Below are 18,863 nucleotides of genomic sequence, written 5' to 3' on the forward strand. Positions count from 1 at the left end.
AGTTCCTGGCTGGTTCTCTGCCCCAGTTACAACAGCTGACTGACAGCAGAGAACAGGACTCAACAGTTTCCTAAAGTGAGAGATCCCAGCTCATCCCGGCAGGGAGGGCCCATATCATTGCCTCCTATCAGATCTCCGGGGACACGTGTGAGACATGTAGCTGCAGGGTGACCACCCTGGAGTCTGAATCAGCAGGCTGGGCTGGGGTCCAGGTGTCATTACTTTCAGGTAACCCCCAGGGGATTTCGTTGTTGTTGTTGTTGTTAATCCTCACCCAAAGATAGTTTTCCCATTGATTTTCAGAAACTAGAAGGGAGGGAAGGAGGGAAAGGGAGAGGGCAACGGAAAGGGAAAGAGAGAGAAAGAGAAAGAAACATCGATGTGAGAGAGACACACTGATTGGTTGCCTCCCGCACACACCCCGACTGGGACCGGGGATCAAACCTGCAACCCATGTAGGTGCCCTTGACTATGAATTGAACCTGAGACCCTTCAGTCCACAGGCCGATGCTCTAACTCATGAGCCACACTGGCCAGGGCAACAGGGAATTTTTTTTTAAATTTATTTTATTGATTTTTCACAGAGGGGAAGAGAGAGATAGAGAGTTAGAAACATCAATGAGAGAGAAACATCGATCAGCTGCCTCCTGCACACCTGCTACTGGGGATGTGCTCACAGCCAAGGTACATGTCCTTGACCAGAATGGAACCTGGGACCCTTCAGTCCGCAGGCCGACGCTCTAACCACTGAGCCAAACTGGTTAGGGCAACAGGGAATTTTTTTAAAAGTATATTTTTATTGATTTCAGAGAGGAAGGGAGAGGGAGAGAGAGAGAAACATCAATGATGAGAGAGAATCCTTGACCACCTGCCTCCTGCACGCCCTCTACTGGGGTTTGGGCTCGCAATCCGGGCATGTGCCCTGACCAGGAATCAAACCCTGACCTCCTGGTTCATAGGTCAGCACTCAACCACTGAGCCATGCCGCCGGGCCTAACAACACATACAGAGTAGATGATGGTGGGATCTGACTTCACTGTGTTTAGTATTTAGTCCTCTCCCAACCCTGAGAAATGGGGAGCCTTTGGCCTCCTTTTCCCAGTGAGGAAATTAGACTCAGAGAGGCTAGGTGGTTTTCCTGAAGTCACACAGCTCTCTCTCCTCCCACCAGCCCTGAGTGTGCTTTCTGTGGAGCCCAGGTGGTCTACTGTGTGGGGTTGGGGAAGATGCTGAGGGTGATGTCTTTCTGCCTTTCCCCTGCAGGGGTCTAGCCCTCGCTGCCTTCCTGGGCCTGGTCCTGTGGCTGGCTCTGGACACCTCCCGGCGGCCTGAGCAGCTGGTGTCCTTTGCAGGAATCTGCGTGTTCATCGGCATCCTCTTCGCCTGCTCAAAGCATCACCACGCAGTGAGTGCTTAGTTGTCAGGCGTGAGTGGGGCTCAGCCCTTTCTCTCCCTCTGCCTCCTTGGTGATGCAACCACCCCAATATCAGGACCCCTCCTGCTTTCACAGTGTAGCTAACACCTCACCTTCCCCGACCCCCGACCCCCCACTCCCACCCCCGGCTCCAGCCAACCCTCCCAGAGATCCTGATGCACACCTGGGTTTGGGGGTCACCACTAAGGAATCATTAAATGCTGAGAGGCATCCAGCTCCCTGCTGCTGGAGTGAGGGCTTTGACAGAGGGGGATTAGGGTAGCAGGGGCCCTGACTATGGAGGAGGAATGGGGGGAGGGTCCAGGCAGACAGAGGTTACCCTGAGGCCAGACCCCAAGGCCACAACTCTGCCCACCCAGCGATGACCCGGGACCCAGTGCCATGGCATGCCCAAGGCTTACATGGGTCCTCGGTTAGACCTGCCCACTCCCGCCTGCTGCCCCAGTCTCACTGCCGCCAAGGGTGTGGCCTATTATGAACTCCAGGGAGGATGTGACCACTGGCAATAGGTCCAACCTCTGGCTAGGTCCAGCCCTGTCCTGCAGGCAGGCCAAAGCCCCTCAGAGCTGCCCCTGGCCTCTGCTCTCACCCCACCCTGTCCCCAGTGGATCGCCCCTGAAGAGCTGAGCTCATCAGGTCCTTTCTGTATCGGCGGCAGGTGTCTTGGCGGGCCGTGTCCTGGGGTCTTGGGCTACAGTTTGTACTTGGCCTCCTTGTCATCAGAACAGAACCTGGATTTATTGCGTTCCAGTGGCTGGGTGACCAGATCCAGGTGTGTACGTGGAGCCCGGCTTCCCAGGGCATCTTGGGTGCCAGGGGATGGAGGAGACGCCATTCTGTTGGGGGACAGTGGGAGGTGAGGCCTCAGAGAGGGAGTGGGACCAGGATGGTTGGTGTGTAGTGGGCCCCAGACCAAGCGGGCAGCTGGGGGCTAGGCTGTGCAGCTGGTACTTCCCTCCGTCCGGTGCCCCCAGACAGACTCAGAGGCTGGGTCTGATTCGGGAGAAAGGCATGTGGTCCTCGGCAGTCATCAGTGATGTGGAATTTATAATGGGAGTGCTTAAAAAATTGCAAATGATTTACTTTGTGTATGTGTGTGTTTAAAGTCAATGTTTAGTTTATTGAAGTTATACTTTTTAAATTTCATTTTTTATTGTAGTAAATACACATAACAGTTACCAATTTAACCATTTTTATTTTTTAAATATGTTTTTATTTATTTCAGAAATTAAGGAAGAGGGAAAGAAAGATAGAAACATCAATGATGAGAGAGAATCATTGATTGGCTGCCTCCTACATGCCTCCTACTGAGGATTGAGCGCGCACCTAGGCATGTGCCTTGACCGGAATCGAACCTGGGACTCTTCAGTCTGCAGGCTGACGCTCTATCCACTGACCAAACCGGCCAGGGCCCATTTTAACTATTTTTAAATGTCATTGAGTTTATTCACATTGTTGTACAAACATCATGACTTACTTTGTAAAATGTGAATTACGGAGGACAAAAGGTTAATCCTGTACTCAGCCCTGACACACGCATTTCCACGTGCCCTGGAGGAGAAAGCCCTGCGTGTCCGGGCTCTGGCTCCGTGTGGGTGTGGAGCGGAGGGGACAGAGCTGCTACTCCAGTCGTGTCCCCCATTTTATAGATGGGGACGCCGAGGCCTGGATAGGAGGAGTGACTTGTCCCTGCAGCCGCAATGCAAGTTCTGGACCTAAGTCCGGTCTTCTGTGGAAGTGTGGCCAGATTCAAACACCAAAGCCCCGAGCCTGGGACAGGGACAGATGGGGGCTGTGCCCTTGGTCAGGAGGGAGGGGGGAGCAGCAGGCATGTGAGGCAGCCCTTGACAGCTGTCTCACCTCTCACTGTCTGGCTTCCTTCGTTGTTTTGTTTTTTTATTATCTAAATAACTCTCATCTCAGAACATTTCTTTAAAATTTATTGAAAGGGTGTATCTTCTGGAGAGAGTGGCCATGAACGTGGCTTTAACGACGCACACTGCCACGTGGTGCCCAGCCCCTACAAGGCCAAGGCCTGGGGGCCTAGTCCTTGGACCAACCTGCCCTGTTGCCTTGCTCCCTCCCTCCTTCATGGGCTCACTCTGGATGTCATTTGGTTTTGTTTTCTCCTTTCAGATCTTCCTGAGCTACACCGAGGCCGGCTCCAGCTTCGTGTTTGGGGAGGCTCTGGTCAAGGATGTCTTTGCCTTTCAGGTCAGCTGACTGTTGGCCCACAAGGCCTTTAGCAGCCTCTGCCAGGCACCTCCAGCCAGTGGGGAGCCCGAGCCAGCTGTGTGGGCCAGGCCTGGGCGGGGCTTCTAGAAGTTATTGAAGTTAAGCCTTGGGTCCTGGGAGGGGCCGTGGCAGTGGGATGGCTTGGCTGAGCGGTTTGCTTTTAGTTCTGTTAGCTGCATCCTTCATCTCTTCGCCCTTTCTGGAAGAATGTGCACACACCTGCAACTTGCATCTCCCCCCTAAGCGCCCTTCAGACCATGAATTCATAGCCCGTCAGGCTACGAGGATGCTCAGCGATCTTGGGCCTCCCTTTATATTACAGGGGGTCACACCGAGAGGAGCGGTGACCTGGCCACAGTGGCCCAGCGAGTTAGGGCAGAGCCAGGCCGAGAGCTGGGTCCTTGGACTTCCAGTCACGTGATGTTTCCTCCTCATGCGCTAAGTAGAAGTCAGTGACGTCATGCCTCCCTTCCAAAGAGCATGTCTAATCGCAGCAGTAATACATTGAAATCATATTAATGGTTGCTAAAGATTTTGAGATTGGATGTTCTGTCAAGAGAGAAAAAACAAGGGAGGGAGGGAGGCTTATCATTAACCAGCCTCAGCATTTCCCTGTCAAACACTAACTGTTTCCTGACCACTGCGAGGCCCTGTGCTGTGGACAGACTGTCAGTGGATTAGTCAGGTCTTTCTGAGCAAGGATGGGTCAGGCGGGGGGGACGTCAGACAAATGCTTCTTGGCCACAGAATTCCCTCTCTCACAATATTTACGAGTCACAAATTTCCTTCCTCCCTGCATTATGCACATGCACACATAAACACATACATGCACACACGCGCGTGCACACACACACACGCACGCACACACTTGCCAGGCTTGGGACTTATGCTCAGTGTAGGAGTGGCTTTGTTGCTGAGTCGAATAGAAGACTCAGAAGCTTTCTTTTGGTTCTTTCCATGAATCATGTGGACCTAGTCCAAGGCCCTTGGCCCATGTCAGCCCGGGGAAGTCTCCTCTGGGCTCGTTCAGATTTTCAGAATCCAAGCTGCTCCCAGCTGGGCCACAGTCCAGCTCAGCACTCCTCCAGGAAGTTGAGCCCCCGCGGGAGGCTCCTTCAGCCCCCACCGCCCCTGGCCTGGAGTCCAGCACAGTTGAGGTGGCAGCCTGGCTGGATCATTTTGATTAGTCATTCCACCTTGGCTCTATCTCCCTTCTGGTAACTTTCCACCCACATGATGGCCTCCCCCCAGGCTCCTGCATCCTTCCTGGGCCTGGCTGAGCTGGAGCACACGTTTGCTCATCCCTTCACTAACACTCCGGCCTCTGGAATGTGCGCCCGCTTGCTAAGCTCAGCCATGCTGCTCACACCGTCTTTCTGAGGAAGCCCTAGGGAGAAGGAAATGTTCTCACCTCCCAGGGGTTTCGGGGTGTCTGCCTGATGCAGCTGCTGCAACCCCTAATGGTCAACAGTGCCACATTTTGGGGGGGGGGGAAATATATATATATATATAATAAGTAAGACAAGGACAAAAAACACCCCAAATAAAATAAGGACTGAAAGGTACCATTGCATTGCCTGACTGTTGTGGCTCAGTGGTTGAGCGTCAACCTAGGAACCAAGAAGTCATGGTTCAATCCCCTGTTAGGGCAGGTACCCAGGTTGTGGGATCTGTCCCCAGTCGGGGGCATGCAAGAGGCAGCTGGTTGATGATGTTTCTCTCTTGTTGATGTTTCTGTCTCTCTATGCCTCTTCCTTCCTCTCTCTCTCTCTCAAATAAATTTTTAAAAGCATATTTTTTTAAAAAGTACCATCGGATTTAGTAATTACCATTTTCAGGGGAGGGACTGGGACATAAATGGAGACCAAAGGAGGGAGTTGGGACATCTGAGCCAGGGAGCTCTGTGAGAGTGTGGCATCTGCGGAGGCCTCCGAAGCGGACTCGCACAGGCAGGGACAGGCGGCGGCGTGGGTGGTGAGGTCAGCAGGAAGTCAGGAGGCACGTCCAGTTTATCTGCTTTTCTGTACGTTGGTGGTGTTGCAGCCATCAGTCTGAGGCATCTTCTCGCTTTGGGTCATTGTGGTGCCTTGTTGCCCGGGGGCTGCAGTGCTTGGGCCTTGGGGCTGGGCGTGTACGGTTTGCTCAGCTCCCTCCAGGGAGAGGAAGCAGCAGGGCCCTGTCCAAATGGGTTTGGTCCTGCCTGTGGAATCTGCTTCCTGGTGAGGACACGGCATCTGCTCAGAGGTGTGGTTCTCAGAGGGCGGTGTCCAGATCAACAGCACCAGCAGTGTCTGCAGAGGCCCGCCTCGGACGGGGGTGAAGGGGGGGTCCTCAGAAATTGCATTTCTAATGAATTCTCAGGTGGTGCTGCTGGTCCGGGGACCACACTTTGAGAACCACTTGCCGAGTAACAGTGACAGCCTCATACAACATAGAATCAACTCACTGGTCCCATCTATAATAGTACAAACGTAATATGCTAATTAGACCTTGAGTTGTGGGTGAACATTGGTACCAGCGGGCACAGCCTGCTCTGAGTATCCACAAAGCGGTGGTCAGGACTTACTGGAGCAGCTACTCCCTGGGCTCAGGCTACCCTTGGGGGGGGGGGGGGTGCTGCCCTCAAACAGAGAAACGCGGCCCCAGGGCTGGCAGAGAGCAGAACTCCTCAGGGTCACGCAGGGTCTTGGCAAGCTGCTCGGTGGGCAGGGGGTACGCTGTTTCCTGGCAGGGGTGTGACCTTGGGCAGGTACCCAGCATCTCACAGCCTCAGTGTCCCCACTTGTGGAGTGAAGTTTCCTGGCCGGGAGGTCCTATTGGCCTCAGGGACCTCGTTTAGAATGAAATGTCCCACCTTAGAAAGATCAAGTCCGTCTCTCTTCTCTCCCATGCACCTTCCCTCCCTAGACAGGCACCATTTAATCCAAAGCACAGCCTCCCTCCCACCATCGATCCCCATCTCACAGAGAGAAAATGTCTCTGGTTGCTCCCCCGAGAAAGTCATTGTGCAGCTGGGTCCAGCGCCCGGGGCACCCTCCTTCCTGGCTCCAGCCTTCCCCGCAGCCCTGCCAACCTGCGGAGCGGTCGCCTCGCATGATAAATTGGACAGGCTGTCTAGACAGTACGTGATCCTCTGTGCGTTTTCCTCCAAGGGTACAGCAGAGTGATGTCAGCGCCCCTCGTGCTGGGGGTGTGTCCAGCACCAGGCAGTCACAAGGCGTCACGGGACAGGAAAGGGTCTATCCAGACGGTGCCCGTGTTCCCTGTCAGGCGACATCCCCCACGGCAGTGACGTGGGTGACAGATGCCAAGTGGAGCAGGTCCAGATAAACCCCGCGGCCTCCTTGGGAAGGAAAGCAAAGGAAAACCCCTCTCATCTCGTCTCGTCTCCCTGGGAGCTGCCCGGGGCGGGCTCTGTTCTCACAGGGCCATTCTGTCATCCCCGTGCGTTTTGAACTAGAGCCTAATTCCGATTGCTCAAGATTCTCTCTTCTGAAAAACAACAACAAGCCTCCCTCCACCCCTCTCTACTCCAGCCCCTCTTCCTTCCTACATAGCAAGCTTCTCCACAGAGCTTCCACCCTTGCTGTTTCTACTACTACTTCTTCTTCTTTTTTTTTTTTTAATCCTCACCCGAGGATATTTTTCCATTGATTTTCAGAGAGAGTGGGAGAGAGAGGGAAAGACAGAGAGAAATATTGATGTGAGAGAAACACATCCAATTGGGCCAGGAAGGAGCCTGCAACTGAGGTACGTGCCCTTGCTTAGTATCGAACCCGGGACCCTTCAGTCCGCAGGCTGGCGCTCTACCCACTGAGCCAAACCAGCTAGAGCTGTTTCTACTTCTTCCTGCCCCGCTCCTCCGTGGTTCCCTGATGCCTGGCCTCTGTCCCCGCCCCTGATCTGACACTCTCTCACCTAGGCACCAGGGACCACGGAATCGCTGTGCCGAGGGCCCATCTCAGTCCTTATTTTCCTGGAGTTCTCTGGTGCGTCTGGCACAGCTGACCGACCGTGCCTTCTGGAAAAGCTGTCCTTACCTCCTGGACTTCCTCCAACGTCTCTATTTCTTCTGTCTCCTCCATGCACCACACCCTGCCCTGTCACCCTTTCATGACGATGACCCCAGGGCCTGGCCTTAGTCCCATCTCTTCTCACTCAGGGCAGTTTCCTCTGAATCACATCTGCCCCAGGGCCCCACCTGTATTTCTGTGCTCAGACCTCTCCTGTCCTTTTATCCCACTTGATGTTCTGTAGGCATCTCAAACCCAGCACTCAAACCTGAACTGATGAGCTTTCCCCAGACCTCTCCTCTGCCCATGCTCCCTCCCCTGAGAATGTCCACCCGGTATAGAAAATCGGAGGAGCAGCCCTGGCCGGTTTGACTCAGTGGGCAGAGCGTCGACCTGGAGACGAAAGGGTCTGGGTTCCATTCCGGTCAAGGGCATGTACCTCGGTTGCAGACTCCTCCCCGGCCCAGGCCCTGATCGGGCATGCGCAGGAGGCAACCAATCCACGTGTGTCTCTCACATTGATGTTTCTCTCTGTCTCTCCCCCTCCCTTTCACTCTCTCTGAAAAATCAGTGGAAAAATATCCTTGGGTGAGGATTAACAAAAAAGAAAGAGAGGAAATGGAAGGAGCAGATGAGAAATTGGACATAGGTAAAGAAGAAAACAGAATGCCCACCGTCCCAGCACACAGAAGCTGGTCCTCGAACTGGTGTTAATGCTCTTCCAATGGTGGTGATATCCCAACTCTCCCACTTGCCATTTAGCATAAGAATGCTCCCATGTTGTGACCCGACTTATTATTTTAAACCTGTTTGGAACAGATCACACATTCCAACAGAACAAAAGGGGATAGAGTAAAAAGTGGGTCTCCCTCCCACCTCTCCCTGCCCTCCCCCCCCCCCCGCCCCCAAGTCACCCAGTTCCCTCTCCAAGGCAGCTGCCATCCCAGGCACTCGCAGATCCTTCTAGTGATATTGCATGCCCACACAGGAGCACACACAATGCCACCCACCCTTTTCTACACATATAACAGCACCCTGTTCCACACCTTCCCTTTTGTACTTAACGACTATTCTTGGAAATCATTCCAGAGAGAGTTACCTCGTTCTTGCTTCCCAACCTTAGTGCTCCACTGTGTGGCCGTACAGCAGGTTGTTCAACGCACCCTCCCCTGAAACACATTTGAATTGTTGCCTGTCCTGGTGATGGGAAATCAGCCTGCAGGGAGGCAGCCCTGGGGTGGGGCCCTGGCCGGGAGACGGGGCAATGGCGGGAGAGAAATTTCGAAGGAAGAATTGGTGAGGCTCGGAATGAGAGAAGAGAAGGGATAAGCTGTGTAACAGGGAGCAAGGTGATAGGAGGAAACGCTGGCTGCAGGTCCACGAGGAGTCTCATTCTGAGCCAGATGAGGGGCCCCTAACTCAGGCCCAAAGCACAGGCAGGAGGTTGAGTCCAGAGTCATGGTCCTGGGAGTTAGCTCACAGCAAAGGACCGACAGTGTGCAAACAGAGAGAAAGAGCACTAGCCGGTGTGGTTCAGTGGATAGAGCGTTGCCCTGCGGATCGAAGGGTCCCGGGTGTGATTCCGGTCAAGGGCACGTACCTCGGTTGCAGGCTCTTCCCCGGCCCAGTCCCTGGTCAGGGCTCGTGCAGGAGGCAACCAATCGATGTGTTTCTCTCACATCAGTATTTCTCTCTGCCTTTCCCTCTCTCTTCCATTCTCTCTGAAAATCAATGGGGAAAAAATATCCTCAGGTGAGGATTTATAAAAAAAAGAGCAAGAGAAAGACATCTTATCCCCATTTTACAGGCCTCATCTGTGGTGAGGGGAGGAAGAGGGATGGCTGGGTAGGTGGTCAATATTTAGAGGGGACAGACGTGCCTCCGGAGCGGCCACATCTACGATCCCACGCACTGAATTCAGAGCTTCTTCCCTGACCCTGTCAGGCCTTGAGTGGCAAGGCCTTGGATGGAGAGGCTGCCTGGTATCTCTGAGGCCCTGCCTGGCCCCTGCCACCTGCCTGCCTCTCACCCGGGGCCTCCGCTCTGCCTGCAGGTCCTGCCCATCATTGTCTTCTTCAGCTGTGTCATGTCCATTCTCTACCACGTGGGCCTCATGCAGTGGCTGATCCTGAAGGTGAGTCCCAATGCCGTGGCCTGGGCCAGAGACACCTGCCCCCGGGGCTCACACTCTCCCAGAAGGCCTTGCTCCCGTGGCTCAAACCCTTCCCCAACCCCTTCCCCTTTCTCAAATCTGCTGCTAACCAAACATCTTTTCACAGACTCTGTTGTCATGATACTGGGCAGAAATGGCACTACCATCCAGGGTAATCTTTGTGGGAGGGAAGTTTGTAGAACTGAGGGTGCATTGAGAAGAAATGTCAGAGGAAAAAATAATTCATACCAAAAAATCTTGCGAGACTGGAGCAGGGGGCCACATTGGCCAGATTTAGCGGGTGTAAATGCCAAATCCTGTGCTTATTATCATAAAATCTGCCACACAAAACCAGGATGCAGGAGACAGCATTGCACCGGGCAAAAGATTTTGAGTTTTTAGCTGATTGAGCTCAGAATAAACCCATACCATCAGGTGACTGCCGGGAATGCAGAAACCGCCTGAGGTTAAGAGTTCACAGAGTGTGGCATGAGGGAGGCAATGACGCCTCAATCTGGAGAATGTGTTTAACCAAGGGGCTATGACAAACTGAACCATCAGAGGGAGAGTGCAGGGCCGAACATACGCTCCACAGACTGGCTGGAGGAAGTAGGGATGACGGGTCTGGGAAAGAGAAGGCCAGGGTGGAGGAGGTTATGGATAGGATAGCTGCCTCCAAACATGTAGGAAAGCGGCAGCCTAGGAGGTACCTACAGTGAGGAGAAATTCCAGGGAAACAGATTTCATCTTGATTGAAAGGAAGAACTTTCTAATATAGTGTTTCCAAAGCCTTTTTCACGGAACCCTGGTTCCATAGCAGCTTAATAAATGCTACTTGGTAAAGGGCTCCCACAGTCAAGTGGTTTTTTTGATGCTAACAAATTTAAACAAGTCTTGTGCGGGACTTCTCAGAGCCTTTACTGACCTAATATGTAGTAGTTATCTCCAAGGTGTGTGTGTGTGTGTGTGTGTGTGTGTGTGTGTGTGTGTGTGCGTGTGTGTGCAGTAATTCTCAAATACATTTGACCAAGGAATCCTTTTTTCATGGATGGTAAGTCCCCGTCCATGGAGGTTGGAAGGGGAAGATGAATGGACCTTTTGGAGGAAATGTGGGTGAGGGGGCTCCTGCGCGGGTTGGGAGTTGGAAGGAAGCCTCGTGAGGTAATTCCTGCCTCTCTCTGCCTCTGGGACTTGCTGATGCCAGCCCTGCTTGCTTCTAGATTGCCTGGCTGATGCAGGTCACCATGGGCACCACCGCCACTGAGACCCTGAGTGTGGCTGGAAACATCTTTGTGAGCCAGGTGGGTCCTGCAGCCTCCTGCCCTCATGCCCGTCAGCAGCCTCCCCATGGAGACCAGCTGCCCTGGGTCCCTGGAGCTCTGATTTAGTCAGTACAAGAGCCATTGAACCTTTTCCCAGGTCACCAAAAGGCGGCTGCCCCAGGGATGCACATCTGGGTTATGCTAGGGAGGCTGGGATCTGGCACCTCCTCCTGCTCTGGGCCTAGGCTGCCTTCATCAGCTTAGAGACTCACAAACCCTAGAGATGGAGTCGAACTTTCTCCTTTTGTACACGAGGAAACCGAGGCTCAAGGGTAGGAATGACTGGCTAAGATCCAACAAGATAAGCCAGGACTTAGAATCCCATTTTTTTTAGTTCCTGACCGGGGTTCTTTCTACTACATCATTTTGTCTTTCTTTTCCCCTTCCTCTTTCTGAAAATGTATTACTTCAGAGTAAGTGTGACTCTGAAGGCACTGTTAGTCCTGAGTCCCTTTCAGAAGGCCTGACCCTCCCGAGGGTGAGTCTCTGCAGACCATTCCAGGATCCAGGCCCGTCTGTCACCAAAAGACATACTTGCCTTTCTTTCTGGCAACCCGCAGCCTTCATTAAAAGCTCAGTCCTGGCTGGCATGGCTCAGTGGTTTAAGCATCAACCTATGAACCAGGAGGTCACATTTCAATTCCCAGTCAGGGCACATGCTCAGGTTGTGGGCTCAGTCCCCAGTGTGGGATGTGCAAGAGGCAGCCGATCAATGATTCTCTCTCATCATTGATATCTCTCTCTCTCTCTCTCTCTCTCTCTCTCTCTCTCTCTCTCTCCCCCTCCCTCCCTCCCTCCCTCTCCCTTTCTCTCTGAAATCAATAAAAATATATTTTAAAAAAAACAAACACAAAAAATTCAGGCCCGAGTTACATCTGCTCCTGGCCCATTGCATGAAAAGAGGTCATTCTTTGAACCTCTCTTATCCTCTATTTGCTCTCCTGAAAAATGGGCACGATGTCTTCTTTCTCCGAAGGTTGTGAGTCATAACTGTGAGGTGCTTGGACGTGGCAGTTGCTTGACACAGGAGCATTATCAGGCCAAGTGGCAGGGCCGGGGTCCTTGTACAGAGCCAGGCTGACGCTGATGTTCAGAGCGGTTCCGTCACGTACAGACCCCAGTCTTCACCCCACCTGCTGTCTCTCCCCCTGGGACCCCAGCACTCACTGGGCGCTGCCCGCTCCGGTGGGGAGGGAACTCCCCAGGTACCTGTGCTGGCCCGGCCACTTCTGTTTGTCTGACATCCTTTCTGCTTGCAGACTGAGGCTCCTCTGCTGATCCGGCCCTACTTGGAGGACATGACGCTCTCTGAAATCCACGTTGTCATGACCGGAGGGTATGCCACCATTGCCGGTTCCCTGCTGGGTGCCTACATCTCCTTTGGGGTATGAACACACTCCTGACGGGGGTGTCATTTGCTGTAAACCTTCCGGAGAACGTCTGTCAGTCCGTTTTAAAAGACTTACCTTTGATCCACTGAGGAATATCGGGATACAGAAATATTTCCACAAGTGGTCAGATATGCCAAATTCCATTATTATTTGCAATAGAAGAACAAAACAAAACAAGAAACTGACCTAAATGTCAAGCAGTGAGGGGATGAGTTGGGTAAATTTATCCATACAATGCCATGCCACTAAGCCCCTAGAACAGTGGTTCTCAACCTTCCTAATGTCTTGACCCTTGAATACAGTTCCTCATGTTGTGGTGACCCCCAACCATAAAATTATTTTCATTGCTACCTCATAACTATAATTTTGCTACTGTTAGGAATCGTAATGTAAATATCTGTGTTTTCCGATGGTCTTAGGAACTGTATTAAAGGGTCGCGGCATTAGAAAGGTTGAGAACCACTGCCCTAGAGTGAGTGGGCCGTGGTCTGCCTCTCACTGTCCCTGATGCTGTGTGTTTATGGGTCGGGGGATGACAGAATGACCCCCACTGTCCTCTTCTGTGGTCCCAAATTCCACCTCTCATCTCTGTCCTTGGAGGTGGCCGAGGGGTAGGCTTGAGGACAAGCCAGGCTGCCCCTCAGCACTTTCTCCCTCAGGACATGGGGCTGCACTAGTCAGCTCAGCTCCACACCCCACAGAGCTGCCTGGGCAGAGAGGCGGCTCTGTGACTTCAACAAGTTCTCTTGTCTTTGTCTTCCGGCCTGGCACCCTCCCATCTAGAATTTTCGAGGTCACCTGCTTCACACTGAGGCTTAGGAAAGGCCCATCGGAGCTGGGGCACGCCCCCCCCCACCCACTCCACCTCCACTTGATTTAGGAAGGTGTTTGATATTTAAAAACTGGAAACTCAAAACTGTTCCCGAAGTTTTTTTCCATGGTGGTATATGAGGGGAGGGAATGCCATAATATTTTCAGGACTTAGGGCCTTTGACTGTCTTAACCTGGTTCTAGGTCTCACAGCCAATTTAAAAAAAAAAAAAAATGGTCTTCTTTCTGCTGTATGAGTTGGCTGCCGTTACTTCAGACTAAAATCCTGGAAGAACTCTGTCCCTTTTCCACAACCTGCCTTACAACTCATCCTGCTCTCCTTCCCCTTCTCGGGCAGAAGTCCAGGGCAGCCCCAGGCAGTAGGGGCCTGGGTGCCCACTTCCCTGTAGCTCTAGAGAATGTGCAGAGGCTGCCAGGACCAGCCAATGACCAGGGCCTCCATTCACAGCCTATATCTGGCAGCCCCCAGGCTACCGCCCAGCTGGCCCAGGTGAAAAGCACCTACTAGAGAAGTCTGGTATCAGAGAAGCTCTCTTCTGCCCCCACCTGGCTCTTGGCCGCCACTGCAGCAGCCTCGGACCTTCTCCCACAGCCCTGCCTTCTTCCCACCCGAAACCCTCTCCTTTCACTCCCTCCTCAAGGCCCTTCCTCACTGTACCCTTGCTCTGCCCTCAGCCTCTGACTTACAGGAAGATCCCTCTTATTCTCTCCTCCTTTCTCATTGTTGCTCAGCTTCTGGCTCCCTTTGCCCTGCACCCTCCTATTGCTAATATCTGGTTATTTCTAGACCCGCGTTGTCCAATCCAGTAGCCACGAAGCCACCCATGGCTGACTGTGGAGCACTTGAAGTAGGGCTGGTCTGAAATGAGATCTTCTATGAGACTCAGAATGGAAAAAGTCCATATGTCTTATTAATAAGTTTAATATTGATGACATGGGTGGAAAGATAATATTTGGGATAGGTTGGGTTAAATAAAATGCATTATTAAAATTAATTTTACCTTTTCTTCTTAATTGGCTACTAGAAACTTTAAAATCAAAGATGTGGTTCTCATTGTATTTGCCTTGGACAATGCTGATCTAGACCTTCTCTCTGGTCTGAGACCCCGGGGTCACTTGACTGAATTCTTTCATGGTGGCCTGCACATGCATCTCCCTCTTCACCATATTTCCCAAAAGCTCTAAAGCAGGCACCCGCTGTCTTCGCTAATCCTGGAAGCTGGTCTCTCTACCCACCCCTCTAGTTCAGGAGCCACCGTGAGAGGAGATTAGGATGTGTGCCTGGAGCTGTGGACACGGCCAGGCAGGGTGACACTGAGGAGCGGGCAGTGCCACTGATGCTCCTTAGTCACTTGTGCAAGAGGGGGGGCCCCTGGCACAGGTCAGCGGGGTCCTGAGTGAGGGCAACTGAACATCCACTACTTAGTTTCCACATCTGTAAAATGGGCGGCATTACTGCCCACCGCACAGTAGCTGAAGAATTAAATGCAATGACGGACAGAAAGCACTTTGCATGGTATTAAAGACGTGGTAGTTATTTCTCTGACATATTAACGTCAGAAATCCCTCCTCCTGAAACAGGCCTGTTTCATGCTCTGTAGTTGTCTGGATGTATTTTCTTTCTCAGTAAAGATTTTTCTGAAAAAAAAAAAAAATTTTTTTTTTTTATTGATTCCAGAGAGGAAGGGAGAGGGAGAGAGAGATAGAAACATCAATGATGAGAGAGAATCATTTATTGGCTGCCTCCCGCACACCCCCCTACTGAGGGTCAAGCCTGCAACCCGGGCATGTGCCCTTGGCCGGAATCGAACCCGGGACCCTTCAGTGCCCCAGCTGATGCTCTAGCCACTGAGCCAGTGCCTCAGTAAAGATCTTTTTGAAAATTCAAGTGGAGAACTCATGCCCTGTATCCTTCTCTAACCTGGGCCTTGGGGGGCTGAAACAGAAGGCATTCCTGACCGGGTATCTGGGATGTCATGGCCCTGAGGAGCAGCTGGCCTGGGACGTGGGGGGGTGGGGGGCGGTTATGGGCTGACCCAGTGGCCCAGGGAGCCCGGCCTGTGCAGGACTCACCCCCTTTTCAAGATGAGCAGGACATGTCCAGCTGGGGCATTTGAGGCTGTGGCCATGACTGCCTCATAGCATTGTGGCTTAAATTTATCTCCCCTTCTTCTTGTCCTTTTTATTTAAAATGTAAGCACTGCAGCCCTAGCCGGTTTGGCTCAGCAGATAGAGCATCGCCTGCCGACTTAAGGGTCCCAGGTTCGATTCCGGTTAAGGGCACGTACCTCGGTTGCAGGTTCTGGTGTTAGGCAACCAATGGATGTGTCTCTTTCATGTAGATGTTTTCCTCTCTCTGTCTCTCCCCCTTCCTTCCACTCTCTAAAAAAAAAATAAATAATAAAATGAAATACAATTTAAGAACTGCAGTTGACTTACTATAAAATTTAAAAAGAAGAAGTCTATTTTACTTTTCTGTTTATAAAAGCAATATATATCCTTGTGAACATTTCAAAAGACACAAAAAAAGCAGAAAGAAAATCACCCTTGACTTTCCAGGGACGGACGAAAACTGGTTGACATTGTGGTATATTTCGTTTTATGCACAGCTTCGGCGTTTACTTTCCCCCATCATTGTGGTTATGCTCTATATGCCATTTTGTGGTCATTTCCCCTGTGATTGTGAGGCTTTGGTAACCATTGTTTTCTATGGCAGCTTGACAATGCTTGGCCACGCCCCACTGTTCTGTGTTTGGCTTGGCTCTACTTTCCCCATTTGGTAAATAACACAGCGGAAGAGAACAGGGAAGCAGAGGGGTTGGGGCCACCGTGAGGAAAGAGATCCCGGAAGGGACATTCCTGGGGCTCAGGTGGCTCTGCCATCTTGCTGGGAAGGGTTTCTAAGCATGGCTCCAGGAGACAGCAGGACCCAGGGCCAAAGGGTGGCTGTGGTGGGAGGTAGATTTCCTGAGAAGAGCTCTCTAACCCAGGAGTGGGTGTGATGGGCTGCCTTGAAGAGGTGAGTATTCAAGAAGTGATCTTGCTTTAGCCAGTTTGGCTCAGTGGATAGAGCATTGGCCTGCAGACTGAAGGGTCCCAGGTTCAATTCTGGTCAAAGGTACATGCCCCGGTTTGGGCCTCAATCCCCAGTAGGGGACATGCAGGAGGTAGCCGATCAATGATTCTCTCTCATCATTGATGTTTCTACGAATCTCTTCCTTTCCCTTCCTCTCTGAAATCAATAAAAATATATTAAGAAGCGATCTTATATAGGAAGGACATTCCTACAGTCCGAGGTTGAATTAGGTCACCTCTTAGATCCATTTCAACTCTCAAGTTCTGTGAACTTTTTCTGAAACCATCACAAACCCCTCCACCAGTGGCCAACGAGCCCTTGTATTAATGGTCAAAGGGAGACAGCCCGGAAGAGAAGGATGAACTTTGAACTTTGAGCCAAAAGACATGGTGAGTTCTAATTCTTCTTCTTCCTCTATATTGGGCAAGTCAGACTTAATCCTTTGGGGACTCAGTTTCCTTCTCCATAAAATGAGGTAATACTACAGTTTTCCCCTTGAACAGCATGAGTTTGAACTGTCTGGACCCACTTTTACAGGGATATTATTCAGTAAGTACTGTATTTTCCCTTTTTTTATGATTCTTTTCTCTATTGTAAGGGTACAACATGCAAAATATGTATTCATTGACTGGTATTGGTAAGGCTTCTGGTCAACAGCAAGTTATTAGTAGTAACCCACCCATCATTTGGCAATAACTCACTTTAATTCTAAATTGTAAATAGTAGTTTACTTTTGGAGGAGCCAAAGGTTATATGCAGATTTTTGACCATGTTGGTGTTCGGTGTCCGCTGCTTTCTCAAGGGCCAACTGTCCTCATCCGCCTGGCTTACAGACGCACTGGGGGAAATAGGAGCTCTGTTCTACAGCCTGGGACCCGCTGCACACAAAAGGAATTACAATTGACAACGGTGGCAGCAGTTCTGACAATGATGACATCCCAGTGGGGCTGAGTGCAGTGGCCCCTGCTGCCCTGGGCTGCCCCGCTCGGCCCCCACGTCCTCCCGTAACCCCATCTCACTCTCGCAGATCGACGCCGCCTCCTTGATTGCCGCCTCTGTGATGGCCGCCCCTTGCGCGCTGGCCCTCTCCAAGCTGGTCTACCCGGAGGTGGAGGAGTCCAAGTTCAGGAGCGAGGAAGGAGTGAAGCTGAGCTCCGGGTGAGCACAGCAGGACTCGTGCTGGTGGGGAGGTGGGGACAGGAGCAGAGGCAGGGCGCAGCAGGGGGTCCCGTGTTCTCTGCCCTTCCACCACGCCCAGGCTCACCTCCGGCCTTAAACTGCCCTCTTTGTGGCTTCGCTTAGAAAAACACGAACTCCAGTTCTTGCATCTTAATCTCCATCTTGGACCAGCAGGAAACAATGGGCTGGTCAAGGCCTGGGAGAGTGGCCTGGGTCTTGTGTGGTGAGGAGGGTCCTGCCACCTTCTCCACAAACCTTGAGCTCTGACTGACCACCAGTGTGTCAGTCATATATCCACTTATTGAGCGCTGTCCCAGATCTCACTCACCTCCTAACATCTCTTCATCGTGGTCTTAACAGCCCCCGAGTAACATCTATCCTTTAAAAATGTTGAAAAGCGTCCTAGCCAGTTTGGCACAGTGGATAGAACATCGGACTGCAGACTGAAGGGTCCTGGGTTCTATTCCAGTCAAGGACACATGCCCGGGTTGTGGACTCGATCCCCAGTAGGGGGCCTGCAGGAAGCAGCCAATCAATGATTCTTATCATTAATGTTTCTATCTCTCTCTTCCTTTCTGAAATCAATAAAAATGTATTTTAAAAAATAAAAATTAAAAAATAAAAATAGCCCTAGCTGGTTTTGCTCAGTGGATAGAGCATCAGCCTGCAAACTAAAGTCTCCCAGGTTCGATTCCAGTCAAGGGCACGTGCCGGGTTGCGGGCTCGATCTCCAGTGTGGGGCATGCAGGAGGCAGCCAATCAATGATTTTTTCTCATCATTGATGTTTATATCTCTCTCTCCCTCTCCCTTCTTCTCTGAAATCAATAAAAATATATTTTAAAAAGAAATAAAAATCTTGAAAAGATATCACTTTTGACAAATGTGCTTGGGGCTACAGTACGCAGCCCCAACCTCACAACCCCCTGAAGGCCCAGAGCAGCGCTGCCCTCTAGAAATACGATTTAAAATTTTCTAGTCGCTGTCTTTAAAAAAGTAAAAAGAAGCAGGAAATTTTAATAAAATACTTTATTCACCCAATATATCCAAAATATCTTCTCAACCTTTTTTAAAAAAATATATTTTATTGATTTTTTACAGAGAGCAAGGGAGAGGGATAGAGAGTTAGAAACATAGATGAGAGAGAAACATCGATCAGCTGCCTCCTGCACACCCCCTACTGGGGATGTGCCCGCATCCAAGGTACATGCCCTTGACCGGGATCGAACCC

The 18,863-nt window shown here is 51.5% G+C and overlaps 1 protein-coding gene across 1 annotated transcript in view; it reads left to right on the forward strand.

Moving 5' to 3' along the window:
• SLC28A1 (solute carrier family 28 member 1) overlaps positions 1-18,863 on the forward strand; it is a 33,171-nt gene that overhangs the window by 4,392 nt on the left and 9,916 nt on the right. The window contains exons 5-12 of the mRNA XM_079764225.1: positions 213-228; positions 1,264-1,405; positions 2,094-2,207; positions 3,572-3,649; positions 9,737-9,817; positions 11,056-11,136; positions 12,417-12,542; positions 17,483-17,613. Coding sequence (XP_079620351.1) covers positions 213-228; positions 1,264-1,405; positions 2,094-2,207; positions 3,572-3,649; positions 9,737-9,817; positions 11,056-11,136; positions 12,417-12,542; positions 17,483-17,613 — 769 coding nt within the window. The remainder of the gene's footprint in view (positions 1-212; positions 229-1,263; positions 1,406-2,093; positions 2,208-3,571; positions 3,650-9,736; positions 9,818-11,055; positions 11,137-12,416; positions 12,543-17,482; positions 17,614-18,863) is intronic.

The sequence above is a fragment of the Cnephaeus nilssonii genome (genome assembly GCF_951640355.1).
Source record: "Cnephaeus nilssonii genome assembly, chromosome: 24".
Taxonomy (NCBI): Eukaryota; Metazoa; Chordata; class Mammalia; order Chiroptera; family Vespertilionidae; genus Cnephaeus; species Cnephaeus nilssonii.